We start from the raw sequence: 14,029 nt of genomic DNA on the forward strand, positions 1-14,029 counted from the left end.
CAGGGAGGTCCCTGTTACCTCCAAAACATTACAGGATATTGCTAAAAGCCCCTTGGTTTCCCATGAGAAAGAGATGGTAAGACCCTATTGCTGAAGACTCCACATGCCTGGGCATCAAGGCCACTGAGAAATCAAGGTGTGGCTGAGCTGAAAACCTCCTCCTTGTAGACCAGCTGACACAAAGTTGGGAAAAGCTGCAATGCATGCAGTCCTATGGGAGACAGAAGTCATCAGCGGTGAAAACAGTGGACACTGGGAGCCATACATTTGGTTAGCCAGGCCAAATGACTGAACGGGTGCGATTGTGGCATGTCTGTTCCAGGGAAAACCAACTGCCTTGGACTGGAGGCCTGCTCTATGGGAGGGAATCTATGCCTGGTACTGAAAACCTAATCAAAAGCCTATGATGGGGTAGGTCATGAGCCTTAGGGGTATAAAGCCTGCTCTTGTCTGAATAAATGCATATATTATGCTCACCAAACTGCCCAGTAAGCACGACACTTAATGTGCATATTCATATATTAATGCCACTCTCATTTCTGGTTAGAGAAGCTTCTCTTTTCAGGTGGCAGTGACCACTGGGATGACCCAAAAGGCAACATAGTGCTGAGAAGTGATGGTGGAGTGTTTGGCACTGAAGCATCTCTGTCACGCCCTCCAAGGCTCAGGGGCCATTGAGGAAGAGGTGGCAGAAAGAATGTAAGAGCCAAAGGAAGGGTATGACTCTTTACAATGCAACTGTCCAGACAGAAATTGGCCTCAATTTCCCTGACCTTGCAGTGCCTAGCAATACCTTCATAAGACCTTCATAGTAGGAGGAAAAGATGATGACATCAAAATAAAAGAGAGGCTATGGTAGAGAAAGGAAGGGAGGAGGATACTTAATAGGTTGATATTGTATATATGTAATTACAATAATTGTAATGGGGAGGTAATATGATGGAGAATGGAATTTCAAATGGGAAAGTGTGGGGGTGGGGAGGGAGGGAATTACCATGGGATATATTTTATAATCATGGAAAATGTTAATAAAAATTAAAAAAAAAAGAGAGACTAATGGAGAGAAGGGATATGATGGAGAATGGAGCTATGAAAGGGAAAGTGGGGAGGAGAGGGAATTATTATGGTTTATTGTCTGTAAATATAGAAGTTGTTAATAAAAGTACACACATTAAAATAAACTCAAGCTGGGCGTGGTGGCGCACGCCTTGAATCCCAGCACTCGGGAGGCAGAGGTAGGAGGATCACCGTGAATTTGAGGCCACCCTGGGACTTCCTAGTGAATTCCAGGTCAACCTGGGCTAGAGTGAAAACCTACCTTGAAAACCAAAAAAACAAAACAAAAAACTCTGCAAGGATTCAATTGAAAATAAAGAACTGGGGCTGGGAAGAGATGTCCCAGCGGCGAAAATGCTTGTGGTGCAAGCATGAAGACCCCTGTTTGAATCCCCAGCACCCACATCAAAGCTGGGCACAGCACTTACAGTTTCAGCGTTGGGGAGGAAGAGACAGGTGGAACCCTGGGGCTCGCTGGCCAGCCAGTCTCGATGAATCTAGTAGCTCTAGCTTCAATGAGAGATGCTGTCTCAAAGAATGAGGTGGAGGGTGATTGAGGAAGATGCCTAATGTTGACCTCTGGCCTCCACATGAACCTGATACACACACACACATACACATACACACACACGGAAATAAGACAAGGAACTAGAAAAAATTTAATGCAAAGGAAATAATAACATGGGAAAATGGGAGGCTTCTGCTTGGGCCATGGGTCTACGTGTCCACAGAGGTAGTGGTAGCCCGGGCTGTCAGAGGCCTCAGCCTGCAGGCAGCCACCCGCACTGGCCCTAATGCCTTAACATTCAACCGCTGCTCTGGCCTAGGCCTCCGAGGGACGGCTGGCCTCAGGCCCAGCCCTGGCCTCTGTGTCCTGGGTTGGCCCATCTCTGCTCGTGCCAGCAGCACCTGACCTCTCTCATGGCTCTATTGTGCGGAGGACAGAGCCCCAGGCCTAGGGTGGGTGTTCAGGGTCCCCGGCTCAGCCTCACAGCTGGTCCTCGTCCACCCAGATGGTCTTGCGCTGCTCCTCGCTGATCTTGTCTTTGAGGACACGCAGCAGCTCCTCCACGCTGCCCCACATCTCAGCCTCCACCGTGGCGTACAGGCAGGGCAGCGCCTCCAGCTCCTTCTCTTTCAGCCGGCACATGCGCAGGAACTCCTCTTCCGTCTCGGGCCGTGGCAGCAGCTTCCTACAGGGCGGGGAGAAGCGTGGAGGGTTGGTGGGAGGCTGTGGGGTTTGATGCCCACTGCCTAGGACGGGATAAATTTGCATAGGGCCACATGACCATGCACATCTAACTACTGTGCTGGCTGCTGTCTGATGCCGGTGACCTTCACGCGATTCAAATGGAGAAGCTGAGAGCAAGCTTTATAGTTACTCATTTACTTGTTTTATTTATTCATTTATTTATTTTGTTTTTTTGAGGTAGGGTCTTGCTCTAGGTGAGGCTGACCCGGAATTCACTACATAGTCTCAGGATGGCCTCCAACTCATGGCAGTCCTCCTGCCTCTGTCCTCTCTCTGCCTCCCGAGTGCTGGGATTACAGGTGTGTGCCACCACACTCAACAAAAATGCGATTTTTATTTGTGATATGGTATGCCTTATATAAAATTTATCATTTTAAGCTGGGCATAGTGGCACACGCCTTTAGTTCCAGTGATCCAGAGGCAGAGGTAGTAAGATCACTGTGAATTTGGGGCCACTCTGAGACTACATAGTTAATTCCAGGTCAGCCTGGACCAGAGCGAGACCCTACCTTGAAAAACCAAATATATATATATTTTAGCATTTTAACTATTTTTTTTTTTGTTTTCTTTTTTTGAGGTAGGGTCTCACTCTGGTCCAGGCTGGCCTGGAATTCACCACATTGTCTGAGGATGGCCTCCAACTCATGGCAGTCCTCCTGCCTCTGTCCTGCCTCTGCCTCCCGAGTGGTGGGATTAAAGGCATGCACCACCACGCCTGGCCAACTATTTTCTTCTTTTAAAAATTTAACCAGGGCTGGAGAGATGGCTTAGTAGTTAAAGCACTTGCCTGTGAAGCCAAAGGATTGGTTCGATTGCTCAGTACCCACATGAAGCCAGATGCACAAGGTGGTACATGTGTCTGGAGTTTATTTGCAATGGTTAGAGGCCCTGGTGTGCCCATTCTCTCTCTATCTCTCTCTCTCAAATAAATAAATAAATAAAAGTTCTTAAAAAATTATTTGAACTGGAGGTAGAATTGATTAAAAGTTTTAACTTTTGAAAAAGTCTTTATTATGGGGCTGGAGAGATGGCTTAGCTGTTAAGGCACTTGCCTGTGAAGCCTAAGGACCCATGTTTGACTCTCCAGATCCTACGTAACTCAGATGCACAAGGTGATGCAAGCATGCAAGGTTGTACGTGCCCATTAGGTGGTGCATGCATCTGGCATTTGATTGCAGTAGCTGAGGCCCTCATAAAAACTTCAGTATGGGCTGGAGAGATGGCTTAGCGGTTAAGCGCTTGCCTGTGAAGCCTAAGGACCCCGGTTCGAGGCTCGGTTCCCCAGGTCCCACGTTAGCCAGATGCACAAGGGGGCGCACGCGTCTGGAGTTTGTTTGCAGAGGCTGGAAGCCCTGGCGCGCCCATTCTCTCTCTCTCCCTCTATCTGTCTTTCTCTCTGTGTCTGTCACTCTCAAATAAATTTAAAAAAAAAAACAAAACTTCAGTATGTATGTATGTATGCATGTATGTAGGTGTCTATATGGGTGTGAGTGTGCCATTTTGCACATGTTGAGGTCAGAGGATAACCTGAAGGTACCTGTGTTCTACCTGCAGGCATTTACACACGTGCACCGTCTCATCCCCCTCCCTGCACTGGGGGTTACTGTTGTGAGCCAGGGTCGTGTCTGGCATGGACCAGAGGTCCAGAGCTTTGGGAAGGACGGGTTGGGTGTTGGGGCCCTACCTGAATCTCTTGATGTTCTTCTCGCACACACGGATGAGGAGCACGATGGGGTAGACCTTGCACTTGATGAGGTCTCGCACACAGCCAAGCCCAGCCTCCAGCAGACAGTGTTTGTTCTGCAAAAGCCCAGTGGCCCATCAACAATGGCACCCTGCCTTCCCAGTCTTCTCCTCTGCGTGGGCACCAGGGCCAGCCAGACACAGTGCCTGGCTCCCCAACCCCCATACCATGGGGACGGGAGCCCTGTGCACTATAAGCTGAATCGCGAGACTGTGAAAGTGGACCTCGATGGGACCAGAACCCCACACCTCTGGATGCTTCCCACCACCTTGCTCAGCACCGCTGAGAAAGGCCTGGGGCCCTTCCAAGGTGGCCAGAGGATAGAAAATGCTAGAAAGGGCAGGTTGGCAGGACGCTTAACTGTGTACTTGCCATTTTTGGAAAAAGGATGATTTGTACTTGGCCAACGGGCACACATGATACGTCAAAAGAGAACAGAAGTGTGCCTGTGATACCAGCACTGAGGAAGCCAGGGCAGGAAGACTGAGTTCTAGTTCAGCCTGGGCTACATGGTGAGACCCTGTCTAAAGCAAAACCCAAAATACAAAAAGACACCCCACAAAAACTCCACAAGAAACAGAACACAAAAAGCCAGGTGTTGCGGTACAGCGCTCCTGTTACCCCATAATTTAGGAGGCTGAAGCAGGAGCATTGTGAGTTCTGGGTCACTGCAAGTTCCCTGCCTTAAAATTGGAAGGAAGGAAGGGAGGGAGGGAGGGAGGGAGGGAGGGAGGGAGGGAGGTAGGTAGGGAGGGAGGGAGGAAGGAAGAAAAGGAAGGATGAAAGAAATGGAAGAAGGAAGAAAGGAAGGAAATACGGCATAGACCACTTTCTCTTTACTCAGCTCCCAGAGCTTCCTGAAATGCCCTGGCTCAGTCTTTCATTGAAAAAGTTCTTATTTATTTGCATATGTGTGTGTGGACACATGAGGGTTTCTTGCCACTGTAAAAGAATGCCTGTCTAGCTTTATGTGGGTAGCTGGGGAACTGAACCTGGGGCCAGCAGAGTTTTCAAGCACGCATCTTTAACTGCTGAGCCATCTCTCCGGCCCCTTGTTTGTCTTTCCTTTATTGAGGCAGGGTCTCAATCCCAAGCTGGTCTCAATCTTGCTATGTATCTGGTTCAAACATTTTTATTTATTTATTTAATTATTTATTTTTAAACTTCATTTTTGTTTATTTGAGAGAGAGAGAAAGAGGCAGAGAGAGTGAGAGAGATAATGGGTGTGTCAGGGCCTCCAGCCACTGGAAACGAACTCCAAATGCATGTGCCCCCTTGTGCATATGCTTTACATGGGTCCTGGAGAATTGAACTGGGATCCCTTGGCTTTGTAGGTAAAGGCCTTAACCGCTAATCCATCTATCCAGCCTCTATTTATTTATGTATTTATTTTTTATGAGCGTCAGACTGAGTGTATGAAAGACAGAGAGACAGAGAGAGAAGAGAGAGACAGAGAACTGGCCCGCCAGGGCTTCCCAGCCACTGCAATTGAACTCCAGATGCGTGTGCTATCTTGTACACATGTGCGACCTTGCTCACTTGTGTCATATTGTGCATCTGACTTGTGTGGGACCTGCAGTGTCAAACATAGGTCCTTAGGCTTTGCAGGCAAGTGCCTTAACCACTAAGACATCTCTCCAGCCCTGGTTTAAACTTTTTAAAAAATATTTATTTATTTATTTATTTGAGAGTGACAGACAGAGAAAGAGGGAAACAATGGATGTGCCAGGGCCTCCAGCCACTGCAAATGAACTCCAGATGCGTGTGCCCCCTTGTGCATCTGGCTAACGTGGGTCTTGGGGAATTGAGCCTCGAACTGGGGTCCTTAGGCTTCACAGCCAAGTGCTTAATCACTAAGCCATCTCTCCAGACCTGGTTCAAACTTCTAAAAATCACAGCAAAGTAGGTCAGATTGGTTGATGTCACCTGTATGTCAACGACACAGGGTGGGGTGGGGGTGGACTGGGCACTAACTGTCCAGCTGGACAGCAAGGGCTACCAGCTCGTGCTATCCTCAAGGGCACTGTCCCTGGGGCTGAGCCTGGCCCTCCCCTGCTGAAGCACTCAAGGTCCGAGGTGAGAAAGAACTCAGTGATTGGGCCTGGTCAGCATCACCTTGCTTGGCTCTCGTGGACTCTTCGGATGACACATGGCCCCTATCCTGCATGGCTGCCTGGGTCTGTTCAGCTGCCCCACTTTCTCCCGGTTGGGTGGGTGTGATACCTGTCACCCGTTCAGTGTCCTGTCTCTCACCCTGACACGCTCACCATCTATCTCTGGCCCTTGTTGTCACAAACGCATCTGGATGCTGGCAGAAACACAAGCCAGTTCCAAATATGAGAGCAAGGGGTGGAGGGGAAAAGGGACAGGGGCAGGGTCGGCCACCCACCCTTGTCTGCAGCCCGGAGACCTCACAGAGATGGCTGGGTGGGGTCTTGGCTCACCTTGGCCGCCACGGCCTCGATGTTGGCAGGGACGATGCATTCAAAGGTACTGGGGTTCTTTTCCCGGGAGTAGATGATGGTTTCTGTCTTCTGCTTTCGGAGGAACTCGTCTCTGGTGACGATGTCTGCAGAGAGAGGACTTGGTTACTAGGATGGCAAAGGTGATCTCAGGTGAACTGTCCACTCCAGGCCCTGTCTGTCCCCTCCCGGGTTTCATAGAACTCCATCTCCACCAAGTCCATGTCTGGCCAAGGTGAAGTGGGTACCAGTTGCTCCACTAGATTGTGAAGGATCCTGAGGGTCGGGCTAAAGTCACATTTCACACTGTCCACGGAAGACCATAGAGTTTAGTCAACACTCCTGGTCTGGCTTCTAAGCAGTGTCATTGGACAAAGTAACTGTGGTGCTGTGGGCCAGCTCTGCCAAGTCAACCATGGAAAAGTGCACTCACTCGTCTACCTGCCTACTTGCCGCTCACCCACCTTCCACCTGCCCACCCTTTATCATCTACGCGACCGTCCTCTCTGTGCCTGGCCACCCACCCTCCTACTCACTCATCCGCGCTCTATCTACCCGTGCACCCACCATCACCCACTCACCCACCATCAGCCATCCACCCACCTACTCATTCATCCATCTACCCACCACTCACCCACCCATCCTCCATCCATCTCCCCAACCACCCATGAAGCTACCCACTAATGCATTCACTCATGCACTGTCTATTCATTTAGTCACCCATCATCTACCCATCAACCATCCCTCCATCTCTCCCTCCACCCACCCATCCCTCCATCCATCCCTCATCCATCTATCCATCCCTCCATCCCTCCCTCCCTCCATCATCCCTCCATCCCTCATCCATCCATCCATCCCTCCATCCATCCCTCATCCATCCATCCCTCATCCATCCATCCCTCCCTCCATCCATCCCTCCCTCCATCCATCCATCCCTCATCCATCCATCCATCCCTCCCTCCATCCATCCATCCCTCCATCCATCCCTCCATCCATCCCTCCCTCCCTCCATCCCTCCATCCCTCATCCATCCATCCATCCCTCCATCCATCCATCCATCCCTCCATCCCATCCCTCCATCCCTCCCTCCATCCCTCCATCCATCCCTCCCTCAATCCCTCCCTCCATCCACCCATCCATCCCTCCATCCATCCCTCCATCCCTCCCTCCATCCACCCATCCCTCCATCCCTCCCTCCATCCACTCATCCCTCCATCCATCCCTCCTTCCATCCACCCATCCCTCCATCCCTCCCTCCATCCCTCCCTCCCTCCACCCCTCCCTCCCTCCATCCCTCCCTCCATCCATCCCTCCCTCCATCCCTCCTTCCATCCCTCCCTCCCTCCCTCCCTCCTTCCATCCCTCCCTCCATCCATCCATCCCTCCCTCCCTCCCTCCATCCATCCCTCCCTCCCTCCCTCCATCCGTGTATGCATACTCCTACCCATCCTCCTACCTAACTTTGCATCCACCCATGCTCCCATCCACCCATCCATCTGCCTACCTCATTCATCCATTCTCTCAACCACACGTGGGGCCTTGCTAAGGGTCAGACATTGGGAATACAAATGTGATAAAAACACTACTGTAGTGGGCTGGAGAGATAGCTAAGTGCCTGCAAAGCCAAAGGACCTGAGCTTGATTCCCCAGGACCCACATAAGCCAGATGCACAAGGTGATGCGTGCATCTGGAGTTTGTTTGCAATGTCTGGAAGCCCTGGCATGCCCATTGTCTCTTTCTCTCTCTCCTTTCATGCTCTCAAATAAGTAAATAAATAAAAATAAAATATTAATGCCGGGCATGGTGGCATACACCTTTAATCCCAGCACTTGGGAGGCAGAGGTAGGAGGACTGCCATGAGTTCAAGGCCACCCTGAGACTCCATAGTGAATTCCGGGTCAGCCTGGGCTAGTGCAAGACCCTACCTTGAAAAACCAAATAAAAAAATTAAAAATAAATAAATAAAAAACCCACACCACTGGGGGCTGCAGAGATGTCTTAGTGGTTAAGGGCTTGCCTGTGCAGCCTAAGGACCTTGGTTTGAGGCTCAATTCACCAGGACCCACATAAGCCAGATGCACAAGGGGGCGCATGCGTCTGGAGGTCGTTTGCAGTGGCTGGAGGCCCTGGTGTGCCCATTCTCTATCTGTCTCTTTCTCTCTCTGTCTGTCGCTATCAAATACATAAAATAAATAAGTAAATAAATAAAATACTACTGTATTCAAGGAGCTATGTTGCAGAAGGGGAGAAGAGTATGGACTACAGATCATTACAAAGACACAGTGATGGGCTGTCTTCTGAGGAAGAACTGGGTACGAGTGGGGAGCGGGGTGTAGACAGGCTTTTTGCCGTAGATAGAGGAGAGGAAAGTGGAGGATAAGGAGGAGGCTGAGTCGCCCCTGTGATGGGTTGCTCATGGTATACGTCTGTTTGTCCTCACCAGACTTGCAGATGGTGAACTCCATGGCACCCCCTGAGTTGAGCAGCTTCTGTACCAGCGTCTTGGCCAGCATGGTCGGCGTGAAGAGCACGGGCCGGCGGCGCTCGCAGTGGAAGGCGCGAACGAGGCTGTAGGGGATCAGGCTGAGGTTCCTGCTGAGGTCACTGTCTGCTTCCAGCTCTGCTGCTGTTGGTGAATGGGTGGGAAGACAGGAATAGCCAACTTTCAAGAGCCCTGTCCCGTGCCAAGGCGTATTTTGGGGTATGGAGAGCCCTGAGTACCCTCATGGCCCTATGAAGGCTGGAGGACGGAGAGAGACATCTTGGGGACAAGTGCATGGCATGACATGACATCTCACCAGCCACTCTAGGCCTGGGCAGCCTGCCCATTGCTCCTGGCACCCAGGTGTGCCTCTGACCAATTGGGAGTGTGACACATGTATATCCTGCCAGGCTCTGAGGTAGTCACCTCTAGCAGACCAAGGACATCGTCTCGGAGGAGGGACCATATAGAAACATTTCCTCCTGGGAGGAACAAGGAGGCTCCCAGGCTCATGAAACCCACAAGAAACCAGACATGACTCAGAAAGCTCACAAAAGTTGTAAGACTGAAACTTACAAGACTGAGGAAGCTCAAGAGGATTACAAGCCTGACTGGGTCCCTTGCCCTGAGCTTCAGTGTTTGTGTAGTTGCCTGCATGTTTGGTAGGGACTTCCTTGTCCTTGTGTGCATGTGTGCATGCGTTCTCCTGAGCCATATGCTCTGGGGTGGGAGATTTTTGGTAATGCAGCTGCCTTTGAGTCACTCAGCTCTTGTAAGTAACCTCAATAAATTCATTGATTGGACTTGGGGACCATTTCTTTGGTTTGTCATAAGTCTTTATGCTTGTGAGGCGAAAACCTCGTCCATTAAGTCATTTCCCCAGCCTTCTCTCTTGCCTTTTAAATTAATTAATTAATTTATGAGAGGTAGAGACAGAAAGGGAGGGAGGGAGAGAGAGAGAGAATATGATGGGAACGCCAGGGCTTCCAGCCACCGCAAACAAACTCCAGATGCATGCGCCACCTTGTGCATCTGGCTTGTGTGGGTCCTGGGGAATCGAACCGAAGTCCTTTGGCTTTGCAGGCAAGCGCCTTAACTGCGAAACCATCTCTCCAGCCCCTTTATTTATTTATTTATATTTCTGAGAGACACACAGAGATTGTGGGGGGAGAGAGAGAGAGCGAGCGAGCCACAGAGAGAGGAATGGGCACATCAAGGCCTTTCAGCTGCTGTGAATGCACTCCAGACCTGTGCGCCCCCTTGTGTGCATGTGTGACATTACATGCCTGCATCGCTGCATCTGGCTACGTGGGACTTGGAGATTCCGACGTGTGTTCTTAGGCTTCGCAGGCAAGTGCCTTGACCGCTAAGCCATCTCTCCAGTCCTCTCTTGCCTTTTGAAGTAGGCCTTCCAAGTCCCTCACAGGAATAGGCATAGCTTCATGTGGGGTGGAGGGACATGCGCCTGGCAGAGCAGCCCAGACCTGAGCCACCAGGCCTGCCAGGCCACAGGAAGGGGCACGGCTGTCCTCACATACCTTCGTGCTTCTCGACCAAGAGCTTGGTGACATCCAGGGAGGACCGAGCTGGGCTCCCCAGGCGGTTCCCAGAGATGATGCGTACTCGCTCGTTGCTGTTCATTCGCTTGTACTTGTTCTCCGACCTGCTGACGAACTGGGGGGGGGGGGGCAGGGAGAGGAGACAGGGGACGGGGCTGGGATGAATTCCCTTGGCCTGTGCCTGGCTTTGAGCCAGACTGAGCTGCTTTAGCCAGACAAGCCAGGCCTTTGTTCTGCCCTAGGGGATGCAGGCCCAGTTTTTCCTGTAAAAAACGGGGGACCCTGGGTGGGTGGATCGAGTCCTTGAGCTCTGGGACACATTAGTGGGTTAGTGACTGTGCTCTACTTCCTGTTGAGCCCCTGTGGGAGTCACCGACCAATTGTCTACCTTCCAGTGTGGACCCTGAATACAGCTTCTGTCTTGTGCACAGCTGACAAGGACCCTGGCTTGGAGCCCTGGGGGTGTACATGGGAAGGACTCCTCCATCTCCCACACACTGGGCTCCCCATGATCCTCTGGGCTTCTGGGAGTACCGTGCCCTGCAGTTCACACACAGCCCTTGGAGGGCACGGACCCTGTATTCACACCTCCTGTTCCTCACTCCTCGTACCACAGTTTGCCAAGCCCTTGCGTGGAGTGGCCTTGTGCCTTTGAATGAGACCCTCGCGGTTCCTTTACGTCAAGTGGGTCCACTGCGGGTCCTTGCAGACAGCCCTTCCTTCAGGAGGCCTTCAGGCTCTGCAGGATCTCCCCTTCCACTCACCCCATGCCGCCTCTGTGACCTGTCTGTGTCCATCTATGGTTGAGGGCCACAGTGCTAGATGGAGCAGCGGGGTGTATACCTGCTGTGTTGGCGTCTAATTAATGCAGCGCTTATGGAAGCGCATGCCCGTGGGTTACATTTTAACATTCTCCCCTTTACTTCTCTTGACTAGCAATAAAACAAAGACCGCTTCTGTACCTATACAAAATCACCCCTGAAGACATCACATAATAGACTTATATAATCCATGTAAAAACAAAACAAAACAACCCCCAAACCATTCTTCATCTTTTGAAATTTAGAAAAAGGGGCAAAAATTCCTTTCCAGTCCCAAAGAGCTAAAATATTACTCCATAGACAGGTAGGATTTAAGGAACCTGCTGTGATTTCCTTTTTTTCTTTGGCTGCCAGGATACTCAGATAAGTTTCATGGTGGCCCATCAGAAGTGGCAAAGCTGGCCTCGGTATCTGAGATGTTTGTTTCCTTTCCTTGATATAGAATTGCTGATTTTTCTGTTAATATTTTAGCAGCCAAATTGTTTCAGCTTCTTTTGACCAGAAGTCTCCTCAAATATTTTATGAAAGTGGGATTTGTTTCCAACAGGCTCAGAGTCTGTCTACCGACCTGTCACTGGGAGGAGGAAATGGGACAGGAGAGGTGAGGCATCATGAGAAGTCACCAGGGGTAGATCAACACAAAGCCTTGTTATGTCCACGCCGGCTTCTCTTCTCAATAGGCAGAGAGCATCACTGTCGTGCACTGTGGCGAGGTGGTGGGTGCCTGCCCGCCCGCCCACCCGCTCTTTCGGGAGAGCTTTACCTGGAGGAGCTGGCCGAAGAGAAAACTCGCTCTTGAGAGGCGGGGACTGACGCGGGGGTCGCTGGTTGACAGCTGTTCTTCGGGCTGCAGGGTGTTTTGGAATGAGTTTATTAATCACCCTGGCTGGGCCGGAGCTTGGTAGGTGCTATATGAGTATAGTTCAGTCACATGTCCCCAAACTGTCTCGGACGGAAGGGGTGAGGTGTGGCATTCAAGACCTGCAGCTGGGGAGCACCAGTGGCTGGAGGAAGGTGGCTGGTTCTAAAAGACGCCAGAGAGGGAGGAGCAGAGGCGTGGTCCCTCCCCCACCCTGCTTCCAAAGAGGAGACAGGCAGGGCCCAGGAAGATGGGGCTCTTCCCAGAAGTGGCTTCTTCCCAAAGAACCAGGCCCTGGGAAATGCATTATAGGATCTGGCTTGATAGACTTGGGGAGGAAGGGTGAAGCTGGTTAGGGCTCTGTCCCCAGCATCCAGAAAGCTGCGGAGGACCTACCCGCAGGGCTTTCAGGGTATGGTGGGTGCTGTCTGCCTCTTCGCGGCCTCGGTGCATCAGGCGCTGAACTTTCACCAGGAGGAGTTGCTGGGCCCTGGGGGTGGGGGGAATGGTGGTGAAGACGTGAGGGAAAAGGGACCAGTTTGTGTCTATGTCTTGCAGATAGACTGGCCCCAGGTGACCCTGCAGAATGCTGGCCTTCCACCAGATTTGCATTTGGCATCCATCAGACACAGGAGCGGGGGGGACACAGCGATGCATCACCTCCTGGGGCCTGCATGTCCTCATCCTCGAATCTGCCAGGCTGCTGCCCAAAGCCAGGGCAGCAGGGTCAGGGCCAGGGGAAGCTGTCATCATGTGGGAGGGTGGCACTGAGAGGTGCTACATGACACTTGACCTCTCCCTGACACTCGCTGGGGATCAGATCCAGGCAGGTGCCTGGGTCAATCATGGAAGTTAGGGACCACTGCCAAGGTTTCCTTTACAACAGAATGAGCAAAAGGCTGGGGTGTGGCTCAGTGGTAGAGCTCCTGCCTAGAATCCCCCAGTGAGAGGCTGGGGGCGTGGCTCAGCAGTAGAGCTCCTGCCTAGACTCCCCCAGTGAGGGGCTGGGGGCGTGGCTCAGTGGTAGAGCTCCTGCCTAGAATCCCCAGTGTGGGGCTGGGGGCCTGGCTCAGTGGTGGAGCTCCTGCCTAGAATCCCCCAGTGAGGGGGTGGGGGCGTGGCTCAGTGGTAGAGCTCCTGCCTAGCATGCAAAAGGTCCTGTATTCCATTCCCAGCACCACAAAACAAAGAGAAAGAAATACTAGTGACCACAAGGAAAGAGCACAGAGCCTAGTGGTTACTGGACATAATGAGGATTCTATAGGAGTTGGTGAACCCTAAGTAGGAGAGTGCCTGGGTGGGGGTGAGGGCTCCCTGTGACACCGCGTTTCTTATCATCTCTGGAGCCCGACCTCACCGGCTGTAGCTGGGGATGGTACCGGTGTCCAGGTCCTGGTCTGTGAAGGGGTCAACCCGTGCACACAGCCACTCGTGCCTGTCCTGGTACATTGTGTCCCGGACATGTACCACGTCGTCACACTTCAGGGACATGGAGCAGGCATCCATGTGGCTGGAGATGTTCAGGTTCAGCCGGATGTAGAACGAGTCTCCTGATGTGATCACACCCTCCTCCATTTCCTTCAGCAGTTTCCGGTACCCTGTAGAGGAGACAAGTTCCGAGCACAGTAAGAATACTCAGCACCTCTGAGATCACGTGTCTGTCATGGTTGCTTTGAGCTAGTGGCCTGTGGCAGGTTTTCCTTCTGACGATGAGCAGTCATGCCATTTTTGTTTTTCACTTCTTTTTATTAAAAATATTTTATTTATTTATTTGAGAGACAGAGAGATATACA

The 14,029-nt window shown here is 51.5% G+C and overlaps 1 protein-coding gene across 1 annotated transcript in view; it reads right to left on the bottom strand.

Annotated features, from left to right (window-relative positions):
* Positions 1-1,692: 1,692 nt before the first annotated feature.
* Positions 1,693-14,029, bottom strand: part of Card11 (caspase recruitment domain family member 11) — a 15,968-nt gene continuing 3,631 nt past the window's right edge. Inside the window, exons 2-9 of the mRNA XM_045142793.1 lie at positions 13,594-13,834; positions 12,633-12,726; positions 12,141-12,224; positions 10,536-10,671; positions 8,956-9,141; positions 6,497-6,621; positions 3,993-4,108; positions 1,693-2,249 (exon numbers count right to left, since the gene is read on the bottom strand). Coding sequence (XP_044998728.1) covers positions 2,045-2,249; positions 3,993-4,108; positions 6,497-6,621; positions 8,956-9,141; positions 10,536-10,671; positions 12,141-12,224; positions 12,633-12,726; positions 13,594-13,834 — 1,187 coding nt within the window. The 3' untranslated portion in view covers positions 1,693-2,044. The remainder of the gene's footprint in view (positions 2,250-3,992; positions 4,109-6,496; positions 6,622-8,955; positions 9,142-10,535; positions 10,672-12,140; positions 12,225-12,632; positions 12,727-13,593; positions 13,835-14,029) is intronic.

This window comes from Jaculus jaculus, chromosome 2 (genome assembly GCF_020740685.1).
Source record: "Jaculus jaculus isolate mJacJac1 chromosome 2, mJacJac1.mat.Y.cur, whole genome shotgun sequence".
NCBI classification, from domain to species: Eukaryota; Metazoa; Chordata; class Mammalia; order Rodentia; family Dipodidae; genus Jaculus; species Jaculus jaculus.